Source organism: Protopterus annectens, chromosome 6.part1 (genome assembly GCF_019279795.1).
Source record: "Protopterus annectens isolate FY-2018-M chromosome 6.part1, PAN1.0, whole genome shotgun sequence".
NCBI lineage: Eukaryota > Metazoa > Chordata > Ceratodontiformes > Protopteridae > Protopterus > Protopterus annectens.
In genome coordinates, this window is record NC_056738.1 from 250255469 (window position 1) to 250279984 (window position 24516).

At 39.3% G+C, this 24516-nt stretch overlaps 1 protein-coding gene across 3 annotated transcripts in view; it reads right to left on the reverse strand.

Annotated features, from left to right (window-relative positions):
• Nucleotides 1–24516, reverse strand: part of LOC122805489 (phosphomethylethanolamine N-methyltransferase-like) — a 465550-nt gene that overhangs the window by 316331 nt on the left and 124703 nt on the right. For all 3 annotated transcript variants that reach the window (XM_044075678.1, XM_044075676.1, XM_044075677.1), the window contains exon 6: nt 4959–5147. In XM_044075678.1, coding sequence (XP_043931613.1) covers nt 4959–5147 — 189 coding nt within the window. The remainder of the gene's footprint in view (nt 1–4958; nt 5148–24516) is intronic.

The window sequence follows — 24516 nt, forward strand, 5'->3', positions numbered from 1 at the left end:
ACATATATGTATTATAATATTTATTTATTGGGAATATTTATGTATTCATATTTATTAACATATTTATAGAAATATTTTTTAGGAACTTACATATATATATTTTTAACTTGATTTTTACAATTTAATTGCATGAGGTGTATATTTAATGAAGGAAACATGATTGAGGGTATGAAATGTTGGTACTTTGAGTGTTGTGAATTTCCGTTTTAAATGGTGATTGGATTTAATTAGGAAATTAATTAGTTTTTCAAGTATGACTATAAATAGACATAGTAATGGATGCATTGGGTTATCTGATGAAGTCAATGTGTAACGAAAACACAGTGTGTGATTTTACAAAAAGCGTTCATATATTTTGGAGTGTTTGGCGTTTTGGATTACAATAAAAGGCTGTACGATATTTTTTTTGGTGGCGTGGACTGGTCTCTGGAGTGGCGAGTGGTTCCATCCGTTTATCTGCTGACTTTCGAGAGAGTTTTATGTTGTCAAAGAAACCAATCACTGCCACAGTAGCACAGCGAATAGTATTGCTACGTCACAAATCTTGGTTTTCTGGCTGAGTTCTGGTTGAGTTCTTGGCTGTGGATCCTTCTGTCTGTAGGCTGCATGTCCTTCCAACATTTGCATAGGTTTTTGTCCAGGAGCTCTGTTTTGTTACCAGTTTCCTGAAGACATGTCATATGTTTCTCCAGTTTGCTTGTAAGTGACTAGTGTGTGTGTTTTCATGTGTTTATATAGGCATGCATGTTATGACAGATCTGATTTGTCAAGAGCCATGTGCGTGTGAGTGTGTGTGTGTGTGTGTGTGTGTGTGTGTGTGTGTGTGTGTGTGTGTGTGTGCGTGTGTGTGCACGTGCGTGCATGCTTCTGTGTTTGTGTGTGTGTATATGTGTGAGCGTGTATCTGTCTGTCTGCACTCTTGTGTATGTGAATGTGGATAATACAACCAATTTTGCTTGTGGGCAGACACAGTATTGGAGCACATACACATATGTAACTTTTTTACATAGTACTAAACATAATTATCTTTCAAAAATAAGGCAAAAATGCACACAGCATATCTAGACCCTTAGTGCTCCTGGAGGCTTGGTGACCTACCAACCCCCAGTTGTATAAGGAGATTTGGACACAGGGTTAGTAGAGGGGCACCTTTGAAACTCTGCCCTGTGTCACAACTAAACAGTCTAAAACTGGCCAGGTTTACAGGTGTGATCAGATGATTGCTACAACTTATGTGAGGGCTAGGATGATGTGGTTATTTATTTATTTTTTTGTGTAACTTTCCTGACACAGAGATTGCTACATCTTATCTAGAGGTAACATTCTATGTAGGAACAACAAGTTGAAATACACAAACACCAGACATACAGAGCTAGTAATACTTTTCATTATGTGGCAATGACTGTAAATCCCCAGCCTGTAAATACAGAATCCATCATCAGAATCTGAGATGGATTCATCTGCAAGAAAAAGTAAATGCATCAAATAACTTCATGGTAGTGTCCACTATAAACCCAGTAACAAGGGTATGACACCAAGACAAGGTGCATACACACGTGATAACTCTGAACATCTCAGAGTCCACTACAACATCTGCATCCTCAAACAAGCAAATAACATCATGAAGACTGTGGCAACAATCAGGACTAGAGGCCACAAGCCAAGTCCTAGACTAGAACTTGTGCTATGTCACCCAGTTGGCTGGGCCATGGCACCCTGGCCCCTCTGCAAGCATAGGAGCAGCTGACAAGGAAGAAAATCCACTTCCACAACTATAAAGTCAATTCTTCAAGAAACCATTACATAGTACTTCTTTACATTTACAATGATCTCCCCAAGGGGGAATGCAGCCACAGGATTACCTACTGAGGAGGCAGTTCTACGCAGTCCTGGGATAGAAGTGGCAGCAGCCAGTTATACAGGTAAGAACACATATGGAGATGCTTTAGCTACCATGGAACACACCTGGGTAAAGATTCTGGGTTCTGAAGAAAAACATAAATGGCAACAATAAGACCTGGAACTGACGCCATCCTACACTAAACCAGAAAAATCTCCCCTGTGGTCTCTAAAAAAATAATAAGTCTAGCGGTGTCCTCGCAAGAGCAAAATCATGAAACCCTGCAGGATGAGTACCTGAAAGCAAATGCAATGGAATAGATGGCTGAAGTCAGTGAGATCCAGATAATCCTTTTGGAAGTCAAAAATGGACAAGAGTATAATACTCGAGACATTTGAAAAAGTGTGACAGCCTTTACAGCCCCTCTGCCCAGCAGATCCTTAGCTTGTCTAATGAGCTCTGCTGAGATGGACTGATCTAAAAAAAAGGAGGTCTTTCTGGGAAACATCTCTCAGCTATGTAACTCAGCTGACAGCAACCACTGCCGAATCTTAGTCCTTTGTTAATGTCTTTCAAGACAAGGAGAATGCAAAGAACCACATTCATGAAAAGCCTCACACCAAAGTCAGAAGAGTGGTACAGCCAGCATGGTAATCACTGGAGGCAACATAGCCAGCAATAAAGGCAGTAAGACTTTGGATCACCTCTGAGACTTCCTTGGAGAGTGGGGGGGGGCTTTCTTTTTGAAGGGAATCATTGCTTACAATAGGAAGAAGCAGAGGCAAATGTAAGGGGATCACTGTGACAACCCCCCACAAAGGTGAAGGCCTGTTTCCTCCACACAAAATCATCCATAAACTTCCTAGTGGAATGGCTGAATGGTATTGTTCCTAAAAAACAGACATCTAGGACCTTGTTCCTGAGTTCCTCCTTATGAGAGGACAATGTAAGCCACACCATCTTTTGCAAGCAAACTTCCAAAGCTGCAGTCCTTATCAAAGTATCCATATAGACAAAGTCATGGAAGGACACCAAATTCTCACTCAGCATAAGAGCACCTCCAAAGAAAGGAACATCCTAATGAGAATGGGGACTGTGGGCAAGGCTTATTACTTTGTCCATATCTCTAAGACAATAACCTCAGTCTTTTGACTATTCATAGTTGAAGGAGTATGATGTAGTCACATGCCATCATATTACACACACTATTAAGCATATGCATAGTATCATGGGTAAGCATGTATGTGACAGACACAAGCCAAATGTCAGGACGCTGCCAAAAAAAGCTAAAACCTGAAATAGCTTGTTTCCTTTCACACATCTTGTGGCATATCCTGTTCTACAGCCTGCAAACATATCCATATCATATTTACCAATGTTACAATGCTACTTTGAGCTGTACTACTGATGCGTCATGGTGAACATCACTTTGTCATGCAAAACAACATGGGATCACTCCCATTAGAAAGTGTAATAGGTTTTCTAAATGCATGTCCTACTCTCAGTCTGTTTCAACTAGAAATATGTTCTGTTTAATTTTAGCTTATTTCTCTGTTACCTGTTTAAATGGACTTTTCTATCTCAGATTCCTTTCAGCCACAACATGGGCCACAATCCCAGGGATAAAATGCAATGTATAGCCAATCAACAAAAATGTTTTTAGCTGGAACTCAGAGCACTTGCAGAAAATCCATGCAAACATAAGCAGAACCTGCAAAACTTCACAAATGCAGTGACTAGATATCATGTTTGAACTTTGTGGCCCTGCAGCTGTGAGGTAGATATCTTAATAGCTAAAATACCATGCTGCACACACAAATACTTTGAAGACAATCCACTTTCAGCAAATCAGTTCATATAATTAGGTCCAGAAAACTTGTCTCTAAATCGGCAGTTGATAACAGAGACAGAGTGTGTGAAAGCTTTTGCTTATGCACTCCAAAAGTAGAGAAATCTCACTATCTCGGACAACTTCCACCATAAACACATCAAATTAGGAAAAGCTATATAATTACTTAACGAGTTTATCACAATGATAATAGCTTGCCCTACCCTGAATTTAGCTTTTATTTTTAAATTACTATGAATAACTCTGTACTGACTGACTCACATCCTGATCTTTATATTCAAAGCATTGGACTTGAGGATAAATAATGTATGTACTGCTGTCTAGCCCTAGTAACTCATACCTTTCAACTGTACAGATTTTTGCAGAATGCCCAGATTTTTCATTCACATTTTCAGTCTGTTCCTCATAAAATTTGTGATTTTCTGGCAGATCAATACGGACTGAAGTCACTAAGTAATGACATACAACTGATTTTCAGACTTAATATCATTCAGAACATGCATGCTAATGTAAAACCTGTTATTCTAGCAACCTTCTAAGTTTATATGAACAATATTTAAAATCTGTTCCTGTTTTTGGGCTTTTGTCCCCACATTAGTTTAGGCTTTGCCCAGATTTCTTGCACTAAGAGGTTGAGAGGCATCCGGAGTCGTAACTGACAATTACTCCTTCTGCCAAACAATACTTTCACAAATATTATTCTTAAGCTACATACATGCGTTTTGTTTTTTTATGTTTTTCTTTACTTTAGTCCGGGTTAGACAAACCATGTCTGCATTCCCTTTTAACCAGTAACTTTCCCAGTATCACAGATAAACATAAATGAGAGGAATTCCATTAATCCACTTTAAGGTTATTCACTGCCACTACACAACCATAACATATGTAATAACCAGTAACTTTCCCAGTATCACAGATAAACATAAATGAGAGGAATTCCATTAATCCACTTTAAGGTTATTCACTGCCACTACACAACCATAACATATGTGTATTTGAATAGACAATGCCATGGAGAATTCCCCATATTACACCAGATCATTTATTGGTGGTAAAATTTACACACTTTAAGAAGAAACAGCCTGTGTAACTGAAGCAATCAGAAATAATGTCTCAGCAAAACACATGCTAGCTCTATCCCACAAAGATTTTTTTACCTAATTAGTCATTGTTTTAATTTCAGATAATACAGTTCATCCACAGCTTTACATTTACAGTATGCTGGTCTACTTCAAGCCAAAAACTGTATGTATAAAAACAGTACTGTACCTTTGTGGTTTCTTGTCCCCCAGTGCTGACAAACCCTTGTCCAAAAATTTTTTCATAACGCAGAATTCCTCGACGTGAATACTGATGGTTGTCTAAGAATTGCTGAAATGTACCGTAACCCTGATTGGCTGAGGGGTTACGTGGCAGTTTCTGAAGAAGCCAGCAAACTTGGTTCTGATTCCTCTTTACCTATTAATTAAATGGAGAAGAAATGGAAATATCTTCCACTGACCTACTGTTAAAATGGCATTACTGATGTACTCTATAAAATAACACTGCAGCAGGGGCTTCAGGCTTTCACTTCAAAAACTATATTCCTTCACTTCTTACTCTTATGTTGCCGTATACAATTTTCTTACCAGGCACAGTTTTGATTCATACTTGACTGCAGTAGCGTTATAACTACTGCAAGAATCAAAAATACACCACTTAGGCACATGAATAAACATCTGCTCAAAAGCCTAGTAAGCTCTCGTACAGACTTCTGACTCTGTGATTCATTTCCTGATGTCCAAAAAAAAAAAAGGATAGCATTACTAGGCATTTGCACTACAACTTTAATAGCTATATCTTTGACACAGAAGGTGGATTGTGCATACAGGCTGAAACCTCACACAGTCAATTTTCATGCTAGAATTTCTCAAGAGAAATTAAAAGTAGTCCCTCTCTCTTAAAATGCATATTCCTGTCTATACAACTGGAGCTGACTATATGTATCGTATCAAGCCAGATACTGTTTATACCTGGACTAAACAATATAACGCGTTTTACTTATACTTGAATTACCTGACATGTAACCATTTTTGCCTGCATAAACCTTGTACTATTTGGGTGTGCTAACTGTGACCCTTTTTGATACTACTACCATGATGTACTGTGGCTGTTATTTACATTATTTAACCTCTATTGCTTTTTCTCTATTGCTTTCCAGATGTCATCCTTCTTTTTGTTGATGTTTAAGCCTAATTAACACTTGTGGAGCTTTTCTACCAAGTACCTTTCTGTAAACAGGCACTGACCTGTAAGGCTATTCGGGTCTGTATTAAACAAATGAAGAGGCGTTTCAGCGAGCACCTCTTCGGTGACACATAAACAACGAACACACAAAACCATGAACGGTGACATCAGCAATTTCTTTCCCTGGGAAAGAAACTGCTTGTCTAAAAACAAAAGCACATCATTAGAGACATAAAGTGGAGGGCTCCGACACCCACTGTGTCCCCCACATCCCCCCCCAGCTAAATATACCAACTCCCAAGATCGCACTACAGTAGGGAAAACGGCAAACTTATGGGGATGGCCAATCGATTTCTTTCCCAGGGAAAGAAATTGCTGTTCTGAATGATTGTGTGTTCATTCATTATGTGTCGCCAAAGAGGTGTTCGCTGAAACACCTCTTCGGTTATTTAATATATACCCGGCTATTCCAGTCTACAAGGCCTAATAAATAAACTGCTTAACCACACACACACACACACACACACACACACACACACACACACACACACACACACACACACACACACACACACACACATCTACATAGTGACCCATGCTAATGATCTCAACCCATATCAGACTAGCTACAAAACTACAAACAGACAAACTGGCTTCCTTACAAGTCTGCCTGCACAGCTAAAGCAAGGTCTTGAAAAATGCCTGTACATAGCTGACTCAACATCAGGTCAATATTAGTTGCTTCACAATTCAACTAATGACTTATAAGACCAAAAAATACTTACTAAATCTGCAGGCACCCTAAATATATTGTTTTTATGTATAGAAAGGTTTTTGAGGACAAGACCCTTTTCTTCCTTTAGATATCAACATGTGTAACAGGATCCCATGCTAATTATAATGGTTATATTTATTTGGTAATGAAAAGGATTTAGTCACAGCTTTTGAGGCTGTCAGAAGCTCAAATGCTAATTAACCCATAAGACCATGCAGGGCATCATGCAACCCATTACCACTATTGGATCCTTGTTCTTTGCAGCCCACTACCATTTGGGGCTGTTGGAGACTTGTTAGTTTGATAACAAAGCATCTGGACATTTTGCATCCAGGAAAGTACATTCAAACTACATTTATAATTGCACTTATCATTTAAAGCAATTTTGTGTGTTGTTTGCTCTTTATCTAAAAGTTAAAGCTAACAATTCACGGTATGTTTCAAATCTGCATTGCTTTTCGGTTTCAGTCCTGGCCTTAGATGTTCTTCTGAATTTGCTGCAGCTAACTGTAACTACAGCCTGTGCCTTTGGTAATTAACACAACTCCCCTGGTATTTTACATTACACAAGCAGCCTGCCATCTCAATCTTGGGACTGCTAGAAACTTGGAAACTTGCTAAAGCATTTGGCCTACATTTTGTATCTAGGGAAGTACATTTAAACTACATTTATAATGGCACTTATCTTACCATTTATATCAGCTTTGTGTCTTGCTTGAGATTTATCTTAAGTCAAAGCTATTAAATTAAGGCATTTTTATAGTTTATATTGCTTTTTGGTTTCTGTGCTGGGCCTAGGTGTGTTTTTCCGAATCTGTTTCCCCATTCCTATTCTGCTTTTATACTTGGGGGCTTTCGATCTGCCTGCCCCTACTGTATATCTGGCCTTGGAAGCTCTTCCAAGTCTCATCTTCTGTATACCTGGCTCTAGAAGCTCCTCTCAGTCTTATCTCTTCTGCTCGTCTTACTGGTTATTGACAGATGAAAATGGGAAGGCTCTCCCCATAGACTGTTAGTGTTCTTCATTACTGGCTTGTCTGCCTTTGAATTACCTTACGATTACTTGTAGCTAGTTGTTAGATTTTTCTCTGGTACCTTTTCACTTGTGTCTAACTAAAGTTCGTTTTTACATTAAGAAGACTGGGACTGTGATCCTTCTAAGATGGCTACACAATGGTCAACAGCTTAACCTCAGCTCTCCCAGTGTAAAAACAGAAACTAAAAAACAACAGCTAGTGATACTGTCAACTTAGTAAGTACACTGCCTGGATACCAACAAAACAGAAACTAAGAGCCTGAAAGAAAATTGACTAGAAAAGGTGAAGACAAAACACTGACTGGGAAGAATCCTACAGCTGTTCAGCAAGAGAAGTTCAAGTTCCAGCTTTGATACAAGACATAGCTTCCAATAATACAGACTCAAAAATAAGTCAAATGTGCTCAGAACAAAACACTGACGGAGTAGATCAGCTCAAATAAATGGCTGGAAATAATGGAAGAGGCTTTAAACAGATATTCAGATAAGCTGATAAAACTGCAAAAATCAGAGGTAGAAATGAAGAAAAGATTGTCCGAGTACGAGAATGCTCAAGAAGAGATGTTTCAAAAAATGGTAGAATAAAGGACAGTAAGTAGGGAAAATCTGAGACTTTCTTCTGTACCACAGAAAGTAGAAGGAACAAACTGCATTAATTTTATGATGGTACAAATAAGCAACTGGACTGGTATTCCACAGCAGGACCTGTTAGTTGAAAGGGCACACCATGTGTATACTCCAATCTAACCATGTGAAAGCAGCCAAGACCATTATTATTAAATACACAAACCTACCAGCAGAAAAAGTTGATCCAGAGAAAATTGCGGCAAAAGGGAAAAGCATTGAAGGTTGGAGACAGTCAAGTGTTTGTGGAAAATTAATTATTTACTGTAGACCAGACAGTAGACCAGACAGAAGAGAAACAACTTTATTCCAGTAATCAGGGAATGTCAAGAGGCAGGTGTGAGATTCAAGTTGCTGTACCAATCTGTCTTCTGAATATTTTTCCCTGGAGGATCAAAACCATTTTTTGATACAGAGCAGGTTAAGGAGGAAATGCAAAAGTTTGTCCAACAAAATGTGAGCCATACAGAAGATGGGGACTCTGCTTCCCATTCCTCTGATAATAAAGCACAAGGACAGAATTTTTCACTCTTCCAAAGGAAAAACTCTTGAGAGACAGAGGAAAGCACAGGAGTTGGTCAGAAGAATCTGTAGTACCTTGCTATGAACCAGAATATGGAGTTGGGAGATGCAGACAAACAGACCCATGACACAGGAATTGGTGATCAAATGTGAGACTGGAAAACATTACCAGCATTTGTGCAATACAGCTATATAAGAATAAGTGAAAAGCGTGGACTTTTGTTTACTTGGTTAAACTTTTGGGAACTGAAAAGCATCTCATTAATGACTTGAAGGATTCTGAGAAGAGATGAAGAAGAGGGAAGAAGGTAAATGCAAGTTATAAGTACATTTGGAAAGAACTGTGCAAGTGAATTTGATAAAGAAAGGATTTCAGGATGGATATTGTGCAGAATATCAGGAACAAAGGAAAAGAGGACTGCTTACACTAATTGCTAGAGAAGTTCCAGTAGTAACAGAAAAGGAAAAAAATATAATAATGGAAGATTTGTGGTAGAAAGGGAGCACATAAAACTGTTGTTATAAAGCTTGAAAACGTTGGGAGAAATAATCAGCTTTCAGCGAGGGATATTACTTACAGGTGCGGACTGGAATTTGATTTGCAACAATAAAGATGTACATGGGGGGGCCTACAAGAGAAACTACAACAAGACAGGGTAGATTTCTGGGAAAATGTACGCATGAATTCAGTAGCAGGAACTCTGGGAGACTTTAGATATTATTCACCAAGGTACAATTACTGGACTAGACTATGTAGAAATTAAACTTCACAGGAACATTTGCATTTAATTGAGAACTCTGATACACATCCAATAGCTATTCCAGATCATGGACCAATAATTACCAAGATAACAATGCACGGCAACAAAGTAAAGATGAGATACTAGCACTTTAACACCTACCTGATAAAAAAGGAAGAATTTAAGGAAAGGGTAATAGAAAGTATCCAGGAGTTATTATGGAAAATAGAAAGTACTCCACATGTTATAGCTACTAAATGGGATAAAATGAAAGTGGCATTTATAAATAATGTAGAAATGAAATGTAAAGAGCTCTGGTTAAGAAGTAATACATATTGTTTAAAGGGGTTGTCAAAGTTTAAAGTATTGCAAAATAAGGGTAATCTCACAGAACAAGAAGCAAAGAGAAAATTAGGCAATACCTGGATAACATGCAAGAGTTTATGAGACTGCTGTTAAGCAGCTGTTTTTTCATTTTCAGAACACAAATACTTTTGGTACAACAACTTAGGAAACAGAAAGTAGAAAGGTTGCTGCCAAACGTAGGGATCCCATAATGAGAAAAATAACCAGAGATCCCGTAGAGGTATTAGAGAGATTTCGGAAAATTTATGAAAATTTGTCAAAAGAAGAGAACTGGAGAAATCAAGAGAAAGCACGAAGGGAAATATTTACAAAACACTTAAATATGTCAAGGTTCGAGTTAGATGAGCCTCAATAACTAACAGTTAAGATAGGAGGAAATAAAATAAAAATGGTGATGTATAACCAATGTGTAGGAATGTTTCCAGGAAAAGATTGTATTCTGGTTGAAGATTAGAAGCTAAGAAGAAAGAAAGTGATAAAGATTTAGAAGATTTTGCTTAAGAGTATTTTAAAAAGAGGAAAGACACCAACATCCTGGAAAAAAAACAGTGGTGGCTGTAATACCTAAAGATGGTAAAGACCTATCTCGTCCAGCTTCATATTGCACAATAGTACACTATTCCACAATAGCACACTACTCCCCAGACATAGTTGCTTTAACAGAAACCTGGCTAAATAAAAACATAGCTAACTCAGAAGTTCTCCCTACCGGCTACAATATCATTAGTCAAGACAGACCACTTCGTAAAGGGGGTGGAACTGCCTTACTGTACTAGTCCAACTTAACTGTCCGTCAATTACCAAACTCCTACCCCTCCCCCAATAACTGGGACATACTTATCTCACAACTTCAACTTCACCCTAAAAAGGTCATCACCACAATTGTGATCTATATTCCACCTGGTAATACACCTGCTAGCCTTGGAGACTTCTTATCCTGGTGTTCTTCCACATACTCACAAAAAAAACTTATTCTGGGGGACTTCAACCTAGACTGGTTCACCTGTATATCAGAACCACCAAGTAATCTAATAAATCTCCATGGCTACCAGCAGCTAGTCCAAATTCCAACTAGATGTGATAAAAAATCTGAAAAATAATCCATCCTTGACTGGGTCCTAACTAACAACCCCACATTGTACCCTCACACAGGCAGTCTCCCAGACACCTTAAGTGACCACAACATAATATGCTGCGGTAGCGTTGTCACCTCACAGTTAGATGTTGCCCGTTCGATTCTCAGTTAGAGCGTCTTCTGTGTGGCGACATGTGTGAACGGGCATTCCTTCGTTGAAGGTTGTGCGTTAGGCCTGGCAAGCCAGCACATAAAACTCTACTGCCAATCATTAGCGGACCGGAGTTCCGCTGTGGCGACCCCTAACTGGGAAAAGCCGAAAGACACAAACAAACGTAGTAGAACAAGTATATGCAAAACCACTAACTATATATCCACTAGAAACACAAAAAAATTCTCTCCTGAGGTCCTCAACACTTTCCTCTGTAACTGTGACTGGACCCCCCTAAAACCCCTCCCACTTGATCAGGCTGTAGCATATTTCAACAAAACATTTCTACAACACCTAGACACCTCTACAAACCCTTGGCTCAGTAAAGAAACCAAACAAATCCTCAAGACCAGAGACACTGCCTGGCTTTACTATCAAAAAAACAAAGAAACACAACGCCTAACTAAGTACCAAGAACTGCACAACCAGGCAAAAAATGCAATAGGCTGGACAAAAAAAATCCTACTACACAACATTACAAACTAAATACCAACACAACCCGCAAAAAATTTGGAAAAATGTAAACCAGCTACTAAAATCCACCCAAAAGGCTACCCCCAAACCAACCACCCCTGACACTAAAGTTCCCATCGAAACACAATTCAACTCTCACTTTGTGAACTCAATTCTATCCTTAGTATCACAGGACAGTTCCTTCCTCACTATCCCCCCCCCAACACAAATAACTCTAATACTAGCTTTACCCTCAAAACAGTTTCCACCACTTTAAATAAAAGCATGTCCTCCAAACTAAAAACCTCATCAACAGCAACCGACCTACTCCCCAGCTATTTCTTGAAACTCATAGCAGATGCTATTGCTATCCTAGTCTCCACTCTCATAAACAGATCAGTTGTTGAAAACTATGTGCCCAAACTCTGGAAAATATCCTATGTTACACCCATACATAAAGGCGGGGCCTCCACTGAACTTAATAACTGCAGACCCATTGCTTTACTCTCCCCCCTGGCCAAAATCCTAGAAAATGCATCCACACCCAGATGCTAAACTATCTCCCAGACAGCAACATCCTGTCACCTACTCAGCATGGTTTCAGACCTTCCCATAGTACCACTATAGCCCTCCTCTGCTTCAAAGACACAGTAAACCGTCTCAAAATGAAGGCCTACAAGTGTCAACTCTTTTTTTGGATATGTCCAAAGCATTTGACACAGTCTCACACCAAATCCTGCTAAACAAACTAAATCAATATCATCTATCAAATTCCACTCTTACCTGGTTCCAAAGCTACTTAACTGACAGGTACCAAGCTGTGAAATGGGAAAATTCTCTCTCTCCTCAGCTGCCCATAACTATAGGAATCCCACAGGGTTCTATCTTAGGACCACTGCTATTCACAGTCTTCACAAATGACCTCCATACCTCCACACAGCATGCATCTATAATTCAGTATGCAGATGACACTACATTAATCTGTGCTGCACAAAACATTCCCACCCTCCTGCAAACAACTCAGCTGGCATTCTCTGACGTTGAAAACTACCTTACAAAGCCCAACTTATCCTCAATCCAAAGAAAACTCAGCTTATGATTATAACCAGTTCTAACAAAAACACTAACAGTCAATTCACCATCTACTCCACAAATGCTACTCCAATTGCTCCAGTGGCACAGGCTAAGCTATTGGGAATAACCATAGACCCCCCCCACCTAAAATTTGATAGTCATCTCAACTTAACTATTAAAAAAGTACATCCCACACTGGGGTCACTCTACGGTACCAAGCCATTTCTTACTAACAACACAAGATCAGCCATTGCTCGCTCCCAACTTCTATCCACCCTACTCTATGCATCTCTCATTCTGACTAATCTCAACAAAACTGAACTAAGCAAAATGGAAGCCTGCTATAACAGAATTGCCCGCTTTACTGCAAATTGCTCATATAGAACTCATCACTGTACTGCTTTGAGACAGCTCCACTGGCTTGAACTGCCCAACCTCCTAACCTACAATCAGCTCTGCCTCTGTCATTCTATCTATTACCTCCCCAATAAGTGTCCTGCCCTCAAAAACCTAGTAGAACATCACTCAGCCAAAAGGCCTCTTAGATCATCAAGCAAACTACTACTAGAAGTCACCAACAGCTACAATAGCTTTGGAGATGCACTATATAGTAGTTCAGTGGCTAAAAAATGGAACTCTGTCCCTACTAGCATTTGAAACACATCCAAAGCCTCCTTTAAAGACCTCATCAGGCAACATCTCAATCAAAGTTGGAAGTGCCATGATTGCTCCCCAGGCTAGTGAAAGCGGATAACATATATATACTAAATCTAGAGCACTTGATAATAGTTTTCAATATTACTCACAAACACTGGCTAATCTACAATGTATGTACTGTACCTGTGTATTATGTATATATTCTACCTATGTTCCAAATTTCAGCTGTACACCACAAATCTATTAATTACCTTTATTTTTAAAATGAATTTTTTTTGTTTGTTCTCTCCACTGTAACTGTTTATGTTCCGCATACCACTGTAAAAACATGTCTCTTGTAATTTGTGTGTACACTGATCATGTCTAAATAACTAAATGTGTCTGTAATTTTTCTTTGTGGAGCTTTTCTCCCCGGGCCTCTGCTGAAAAAGGGCCTTTTCAGCTCAGTCAGACACCCCTGGTTAACAAATGTAAAATAAAAATAAAAATATAAATAAATATTGGCCCATTTCAATTTTAAACCATGATTAAGAAGTATTTATGTCTATAATGGCTGAAAGAGTTACAAAGGTGATGCCAAAACTGATACATATAGACCACTGTAGTTTAATGGAAGGGAGGCAAATATGTGACAACATTAATAGAACAATGATGATCCAAAAGGAAGTAGAATGTAGGAAAATACAACTGTTATTGGTGGGTCTTGATGTAGCGAAAACATTCAGAAGAGTAAGCTGGGATATTAGGAGTACAGCAATGGAAGTACTTGTATTCTCTGACTCAATAATAAGATTAATTAGAAAAACATATAAGGGATTGCAGGCAAAAATCAAAGTGGGACAGCTTCTCTGATAAGTTATGTCTGACCAGATGAACAAGGAAAGGGTGTCCTCATTCCCCTGTGTTATTTGCATTATACTTAACAACCACTGGCATTACATTTATGACTACAGGCAAAGAAAATAAGGGACTCTAAAATTCAGATATACAATTAGTATGGTGTTCAAGAAAAGACAGCTTTACTTGCAGATGACATTATTTTGTACCCAATGGAACCAGAAAATTACATCTCAGTGTTGTAGAATATTCTGAGACAGTTCCACATTTTTTTGGGATATAAAATTAATGAAGATAAAGCATAGGCTACAACTACATATGCACCCACACATGAACTAGTTCAGCAATACCCATATCTTTGGGGGCATGATAAAATTAAGTATTTAGGAGTATAGATTAGAAATTATTCTGTTATGGCAGCTAAAGATATGTGGGAAGATACTGAACAAAAGATAGATACAAAACTGAGAAACTAGAAGCTCTTGTCTATGGATATGAATAGCAAGATATAAGCAGTAAAAATGTTTTAGTCTCTTTAATTTTACATAAAGGTCAGGCATATATTTATCAACAACAGGTGAAGTTGTTGACAGTAATTAATAAAGATTTGAAGGATTTTATTTGGGAGGGGAGGAGGGCAAGAGTCATGTGGGATAAGTTGATCCTCCAAGTAGAACAAGGAAGTTTAGAATTACACAATTTGAAATGATATTTAAGAGCTACACAGTTTTGGCTCTTATACATAACACAAGCAGAGTGGAAAGTGATGATGACGAAACAGAAGGGTAACTGAACAAATAAGGAAAGAATGGGATTTTGGATGCAGATCCTTGAGGAGAATAACAGTTGCACAGAATATTATATTCATAAAGTAGTATCTGAAAATGTACTAAGATGTGGACAGAGAAAGAAGATTCTGCCAATAGGGATGACTGCAACTGGGGTACAAAGAATACGCAAGAGGGGGCTGGAACTTACCGGAGGAAGATGGCAAAGGAACCAAGGTACTAGGAACAAATAATTACAGAGGGAAAGGTAATAGAATGGAAACAGGATAATAAGACATTTGGATTGCAGTAGTGACTGGCTTCCCTATCCGGTACTGATATCAGAGTATAGACAAAGAAAAAGAAATAGAGAAATCTTAAATTAAAGACCTGCACTGGTTGAGTTTTTAATTGAATCTGGAATGGAAGCTACTGCTACAAATGGGATAACTAGTAGGCTATATAAAATATTGCATAATAACTATAGGAATCAATCAGAAGAGGTCACAAAAGGAGAGATTAGATAAGCAATTCACAGAGAAAAAATGTGAGGACATATGTATGGCTCCCAAATATGCAACAAAATCTACAAGATTTAGGATTTTTGCCTGAAAGTATTTGTATAGGTACTTTTAAACCCCAATTAGAATCCAAAGAATTTTCCCCAGGTAGATGGCAAATGCTAGAGGTGTAATGGGGAAGAAAGAGGTACCTGGGAGCATATGTTCTTGGAGTATAAAATGAGTTGGCAGATGAAAAATTCCCTTCAGAATACTCTTTCATAAATACTGGTCGAGCAAATAAGTGTAACTAAGGAAATCATTTTTTAAGCTGGGATACAGATCTGAATAGCCTAGACAAAGTAAGGTCTTGTTAAGTTTAATTCTAGTGGCTGCCAAAAAAATGGAAATCAAAATCTAAACCAACTATACTTGAAGTGGTGAATATTGTACCAGAGATAAAACAACAGGAAGTGGGATCTTTAGAAAAGGGTAGGAGAAAATGAATAGGAAAAATGGAAATTGTGGAACAATGCATGCAGGAGGAGGAGTGAGGGTTAAGAGTAGTCAGGAACTGAACAATTTATTTAATGTTGATTTCACTATATGATATATAACAATGTATGTGATGTATAAAGTTTGTAAATGTGAACTCGTTGATATGGTTTGATTGCTGTTATGTAAATGAAAGTTTGCCTTTGTCACAAGTGATAATTAAATAAAGGTGTTAAAAAAAGACTGGCACTGCACTTCCAGTGGGAAAAGAAAAGAAGCCTGGTCTTTCCTAGTTGGGAAGCACACAAGGAGGTGTAAAGTTTGTAACTAGCTGTATCTAGTTATTTGATTTGCTTCCAATGCCTTTTCACGTTTGACTAACTAAAGTGTGTTTTTAAGTTAAAAAGGCTAGGAGTGCAATTCTAGTAAGAGTAAAAACGTAGCCTAGTTTGTCCAAGTTGGGAAATACACAAGGGGGCATACAAAGTAACAATTACCTGTTGTAGTTAGTATAAGTGTGTTTTTAAATTAAGAAGACTGTCACAGCTATTTTAGTGGCAGTAGTAAAGTAGGCTGGCCAGTCCAGACTCGAAAACACACAGGGATGCTTAAAGTGAGACTGTTTCATCAGCCAGAGGGCTTTTTAGGGACTTAGTTGGGTGTTAATCTGAACATAAGGGTTGCTTTTGCTGTTCTTCTAAATTAACAAATTCCATGATCATATATCTCGTGGCAGAAGGTATTTATCTGATCTCACGGGATGGGAGGCACACTAGGGAGCTCAAAGGGTAGTCATTTATTGGCCAAGGGGCACGGGACTTCATTTTTTCTGTCTGCTATAAATTAGTGGCAGTTAGCAGTGCCATATATAGTAGCAAACCTGTAAAGTAATTCTTAGGACTTTAACCTGTAACACAGAAAAAGCTTTGGGTGCAGCTATGTTTTGGGCAGCTAGTTACAGAGACAAACAGCACTAAAATCATAGCATTATCTAACATCTAGCCTCGGCCCAGTCACCACACAGGTGACTCCTGTAAAACCTGTAAGACCTTAAACCATAACAGCCCAACAGTAATACAGTGAAAACATGGATTTGCAATTTCCTAATGTCACTGTGACCAGCTAGATAGATACAGGCACCTTGAAACAATGTAGCAACCATCTCATCTAACTCGGGCAAACTTGAAGTCTTTAAATAAACTAACACAGGATGCAAGAGATGCACATACATCGTCTTGGAGGCAAAAATCTCGCTTACAAACAAGGTTGTCAAGAACACCACACTACATCCTTCACACATTCCATTCACCACACACACATACACACACACACACACACACACACACACACACACACACACACACACACACACCTTCTCATGCTGAGGATCTTAAAAGAAACCTCTCCAACCACAAAGACCTCCTAAGCTATCACACTGCAACACCTCCACTCAGAAATCACTAAAGAACATGCCAAAAGCAATATCTAACATCAGACACAAGCCTACACCAAATGATCCCCCAAGAACAAAGCCCATAAGGCAAGCAAACACTACCTAGTACTCTTGTTATAGGTGATTCTATTGTGCAACACACACAGATTCTCCATTTGCCAGGCTGGACAACCCTGGAGCTAGGATCCATGATATTATGCACTTTCTGAAGTCAATGCACCACAGGTACCAACATGATTCTGTCACAGTCCATGTGGGTGTAAATGACCTGAGGCATACCTCACTTGATTATATGTAAAGAGGCATTGTCTCTAAATATATGTCACAGACAGGTGCGCACCTTGCACTGAGTAGCATTTTACCTTCAGCAAAGATGATGCCATAGTTTGAAAAGAAAATTGATCGATTTTAATACTTGTCTTAGTTTCTGGTGTCACTCCAGGGGAGATCCAATATCTATTAGCATGTGAAGACTTGGTTAACAGACCACTTTATTTTTCCAGTGATAACATGCACCTGTCTCCCTGGGCTTTTGGACATTGGCTAAAACTTTATCCACATCGTTACAGTCTTTTTGGCAATGTCAAAAAGACAAAACTACCAACACAGCAAAAAAAAAAAAAAAAAAATCAACCTTAAGGTGTTACTGCTCAATGTTAGCAGTCTAAAAAGGAACACCACAATCTACAATCTCTCCTCACTATGAAGAATGCAGAAATATTTTCTGTTACTAAGATCTGGTTTAAAACCATAGAAAGTACTCCGGCTGTGGACGGCTACATGTTGTCCACACATTTAAACCAACAACATCATAGACAGGGACTAAAGGTGAAGGAGTCACAATGTACTTTAGCAGCAAATACAGCTCTAGGTCAGTTAAACAGGATGATGCCGTGGAGTTCATCCACATCTAAGTCTCCATAGACAAAGGTCCTTACTATGTCCTGGCCAGCTACAAGTCACCCTCCATGACCCACAAAGCTCAAAACCCTTACCCAGACCTACTGAAGATGCTCACATCCAACCAAATACCCTATTCTTGGGAAACTTTAACTACCCCTCTATAGACTGGGAAGCATACACTGCCACTAACTCACAAACAGAACTTTTCCTGGACTCATCAATACAAACACCCTGGACCAGATAATGTAATCTCCAACCAGAGGATCAAATATTTTGAACTTACTACTCACCAACACATGAATTTGAAATAAGATACCTTACATATTAAATCCTGTAAAACTGGCATCCATTTTCCAGAAGAAACAGAAAAAAAAATAGTTATTGCTTTAACTGTGCCATATCTGCTGTTTCAATGGGAGGCAAAGTCATTTTGCCCAACATAAAGTTTAAACCCCACAAGAAAGCTATATGTTTTGGTCGTCTTAAGTGAACAACTCCTTTTAGAAAGGAGTTAACAAAAGCTTCTGTTACTATCTGAGATTGCTGCTAATGAAGCAGAGATTATGGAACTATGAACTTTGATCACTAAGCCACATTTGCATGTGAAATAAAGGATTATGATTGGGTCACCAGCTGTAGAAAACCTGATATGCATTTGAGACATGGATGTGTAGAAATTCACCTAGACAGCAATGAGAAGCAAAGATCAAGAGATAAGACATCAGTATTGACAACATGTGAATTATGACCAGAGACAAAAGTTTAATTATCTGTAGTACATAGAATTTTACTTACCCTAATAAACTACTAGTTAAGGGAAAATGTATAGGATTGCAAAGTGTTTTACAGCTTTGAAAGCTGCAACAAATTTAGCATTGCCTTAGAAACATCAGCCAGAAGAAAGCATGCTTGATCTTGTAGAAATATACAATATTCTTTGAGCTGCCACTCACATAAAAATGTGCAACAGTCTGCGTTATTTTACCTTCTTGATATTGTCCTGCTGGGGGCAATATTGAACTCCAGTGCAACACTAGGGCTTCACAGTGCTGAAAGATGCTTAACAAAATAATGTTAACCAAATGATGCTTAACAAAAAGTATCTTTGTCTTGAATCTGAAGTGTAATTGCAATGATTCATGCACTATATATAATTCAGTCTTTATAATCTTGTTCTAAAAAAAAAAAAAAAAAAAAACTAAAGAATCTAGATATGACAGTGAACATTTAAATGCTGTAGGGATTTTTTTTAAAGATCTGCTGTTATAATATGTACACTTAACAGATCTGTACTCTGGTTATGGCAGGCGAGAAATCATGCTCATTAGCACATAACATCATTGTCATCTGGGCTAAAAAACTATTAAAATTAGCTTGACTTTGTGCTATTTTGATTATAGTACTACACTGTGAATTAAGGGAAAGCAGAAAAGGTATAAACCAAACTGCAATTCCAAGCAAGTGAGAAAGCTGTTACCTTCCAAACTGTTTCAAAAAGCATCAGGGCGACAAGACTCTGACTTAACTGTTTTAGTGAGGTATACCTCTGGGAGACAATGTATCTGTGCAATATGCCGAAGGAATTGTGAATTCTGCTTCCACTCATAAGGCAAGATACCGCAGTACAACCAGAAAATGATGGACTTCAACAACTGGTTAAGTTTCTGGTGTTATTCTAAGGGGATCCGGTATCTGCTTGGGATGACATGATTGACAGACCCTGATGCTTTGCCAGAGATGGCCTGCATCTGTCACCCCTAGGTTTCCGGACACTGGCTAAGGCTCTTGCCACCCCTATAGTGGCTTTTTTAGGCAGTGCTCCAAAGACCAAATTACCACCGTAACAGTTATAAATAAATGCAAACTGAGGGTCATGCTGCTCAATGCTAGAAGTCTAAATCTGAAGATGAACTTGCTCGAAGCACACTCCTCAAAATGGAGAACATTGACATTTGTGCTGTAATGGAGACCTGGTTTAAAGCAGCAGAAAGCATCCCTACTCTACCAGGCTATAACTCATTCCACACCTTTCGGCCCCAGAAAATGGACTGAAGCTCCAAAAGCGGTGGCGTCTCCATAGTCATAAAGGATATGCACACCTCCAGACTAGTAGCCTAGCATAACACATCGGAGATACTTCAGGTACAATTAACAGTTGGTAAGACTGAGATTCAGGTCGTAGCCTGCTATAGGTCCCCAACCATGTCCCAAGACTCTCATTCCACGTTCCTAAGCCCCCTGGAAACTATTAGGGTCCAACCCAGCACTCATACTGGGTGACTTCAACTACCCCTCATCAACTGGGAAATCGGCTCATGCACCAGTACCCAATGCTTCCTGGAATTCATTAATTCCAATGCGCTGGACCAGCTCATTCTTACCCCCACAAGAGGAAGCAACATCCTTGACCTGGTTATTACTAACATGGGCAACCGTTGCTCAACACCAGTAGTCAATTCCTCCATGGTTAGATCTGACCACAGACTAATTAGCATGGAAATCCACATCTCACCCACACCACCCGCAAAGGTAACCACCATGAAAAACTTCTCCAAAGCTGACTTTGGGCTCCTAAAAACAGAGGTGGCTAACTTCACGGCACCCATGCAAATGTAAAATAGGTGCATGACCACCGAATCATACATCAATGCACTGTACGAACACGTACATAAATGCATGGAACTAGTCATACCCAACAGAACCAAGCCGCTCTCCTCCAAAAAAAGGAAGCCAATCTGGTGGTTCCCTGCCATTAACAAACTCTACAACAGAAGGAAGAAACTGTTGTAGAAAAAGGTTAAGTCCCAAGACTAGAAAAACTCCCTTATTAGCCTCAACAAAAAGTTGAAATCCCTCTTCAAAATCTCTAAAGCTAGCTATGAAAGCAGAATTGTGGCAGACACTAAAAACAACCACAAAGCCTTCTACAGTTATATCGAGAATCTCCACGGCAATACCCAGATTTGCTCTGAGATACTGCACAATGGTACCTCCTATACTGATTCAACAGATATTGCCAACATACTGGCCGACAGGTTCAGTGCCAACTTTACACCCCCCCCCCAAAGGAACAATCACAATACCGGAAGTATGCCAGGCACCCAGTATTACTGCAGCACAGGTTAAAGCTGCATTGTCCAAGGCCAAGAATACAGCTTCCATGGAACCTGACAATATCCCTGGCTGTGTTCTACACGAACTACAAAGTGAACTGGCACCACACCTGTGTGCCCTGTTCAATCACGGTCTCACCACAGGCTTTGTCCCTACAGAATGGTGCACTGCTAGTCATCCCTCTCCATAAAGGGGAGCGACTACAGACCTTGGGAATTATCACCCCATTAGCCAGAGGAGTCTAATATGCAAGGCTATGGAGCACATAATCATGGACCTAATTAACAAGGATATAGGCAATCTCCAAACTCTGGATCCCACGCAATTTGGTTTTGTGAAAGGTATCATGCCTGCTCAACCTGGTTAACTTATTTGAGTCAATCATCATAGCTGTGGATGAGGGCAAGACAGTTCATACAACTTACCTCTATCTGGTCAAGGCCTTTGATACCATTCCCCACTCAGCAATCATTGATAGACTCACCAAGCTAGGCATCAACCCCTATATCACTAGGTGGGTTGCAAATTGGCTCACAGATAGAATCCACAGTGTGAAAGTAGCAGAATCCAAGTCAGTCTGCCGACCAGTCACAAGTGGAATCCCACAAGGATTAGTCCTGGGTCCTCTCTTGTTTGGCATCTACTTCTCAGAAGTCCAAGCCAACACGGAGGGACTCTGGCTGACCAAGTTCACCGACGATTGCAAGCTGGGAGCCATTATTAACTTCCCAAGTGATGCAGATATCCTACAGAAAGGCCTCACTGAGACCAATGACTGGTGTTGAAACCATGGCCTTAAGCTTAATTCCAAAAAATGCGTCATCATTCCCTTTGGGAATAACTCAGTTCCCACTAATTACTAAATTGATGGTAGCCCACTGAACACTGAAGGCGTTATAAGAGATCTGGGAACACAGGTTGACAGCAACCTCTCCTTCGACCACCACATTGCCATTGTGGTCAGAAAGTCCTTCTATGTGGCATATCTCATTACAAAGGGTTTTGTATCTAGGAAGAAAGAGGTCATAATCTCTCTCTCTACTCTTCCATCATTAGACCAATCATCGAGTATAATGCCCCATTTGGCATGCACCTCACTAAACACCTGCAGCAGCTGGAAAGGCCACAAAAATACCTCACAAAGAGGATCCTAGGCCTTAAACACATGCCCTACATGAACAGACTCAAAAAACTCCAGCTTTTCTCTGTCTCATATCGTCTATTAAGAAGCAATCTCTGCCTGACTTACAAAGCCATGTCCGACCCAGCCCTGTTAAAAATGTTATTAAAGGAATCCCAATCCCTCCACACCACATGCTCCAGGGATCTCACCCTCATTACCACAATCAACAGAACATGCTGGAGGGACAGATTCATAACCCAGAGACTGCTCATGCTCTGGAACAGATTTCTCATACATGTCAAGCAGAGCACCTCACAAGCCCTCTTCAACAGAAATCTTGATGAGTGGATGGGAAATAGAAAGTACACCCCGGGGATCACTCCAGTGGCTCTACTTTACAGAGGCACCAGGAACTAACGGCGGCATGATGCCAGGGCAATTCTAAGGGCTAGGCTTGTACAGGCTCCAGGGCCATTGGCCTAGTACACACCTATGAACCTATTACTTTCCTTCTCAAAACATCTGCTAAATGGATTCATAAACCTGTAATATGAGTTGGCAAAAGTTAGGCAGCAAGGTCTACTTCAAAATCCAGATCATCTCTTTGGACAGCTGGAAGATTTTATTTCTCCTTCTTTGTTTATGTACTGCATTACTATCCTGTCATCTGTATAGTTTTGATGGTCTCCTAGTTGACAATTTTCTTGGAAGGTTGTTAGAATCCCATAAGCTGCTTTCATAACCTTCAGCTTGACATGAATCAATTTCACAACATGAGAACAGCTGGCTTGAAAGGTTGTTGAAGCCAGCTTCACAAGCAAAATCTAAAGAATCTACTGTTAGGTATTTTACTCAGTACAGTGGATGTACCGTGACTACTACGGATAAGACAGATATATCTGTGCACTGCAAGAATTCTCTCTGTATATTTTAACTCATTGCAGCAAAGGTAACACCTCCAGATACCTCTGCAGTTACATTCTACTGTTGCCTCTAGGTGTGGAATACTGCTTGTTCATATTTACATCAATAATTCCAAAACCATGTTACTTGCAATTTTTTATAAATATAATCTTAAAGCTTACATAATAGCAACTCAGTCCACAAGCACGGTATAAGCAGTAGAGCAGACCAAAGCTAAAAAATAAATCCTACATGCACCACTGGAATAAAACAGGAGCTGTCAGGTAAGAGCTTTCACCCCAGAGGGCTTCTTCAGACCATTTACAGATGGAAATAATCAAGGCTGAATTTTACTTCCTGAATAGCAATCAACTAGTTAATCAGCACAGGATTTAAAGCGGTACTACCAAAAGCCACAGCTGTGTAACATCAACTAAAATATATGAAAGACAAAAACAATGAGATAAAAGATAAAAAATAATAAATAATAAATAATAATTAACAAAAAAAAACACGTAAAATGTAATATACATTTAAAACTATTCATTATTAGTCATTTACTTCACTTTTAAATCTCTAGACTTAAGTATTGTTCTTAGGGGGACCTTGTCATTTAACCCAGGCCACCGATCTGCCCTGAGTCTAATAATCCACCTGGTCTGTCGTCCTTCTGTGTAATTCCTAATATCTCCACCTCATGTATTAGGAAAGATCACCTCAATAGCCAAAAAGGTGAAAGTATGATGTACATCAATGCTCATTACATGCTTTGCAAGGGCATTATTGTTGGACTTAATTCTAATATGATACAGGTGCTCCCAATCCTATCCTTAAACTTTCTGTCTGTATTACCAACATAGTAAGTACCACAGGCTTCACAGTATGCCAGGTATACTACATGCTCTGTTCGGCAGTTGGCAACCGCACAAAATCTATATGGATAGTTGGTGACAGGCTGCAAAAAGGAGCCACT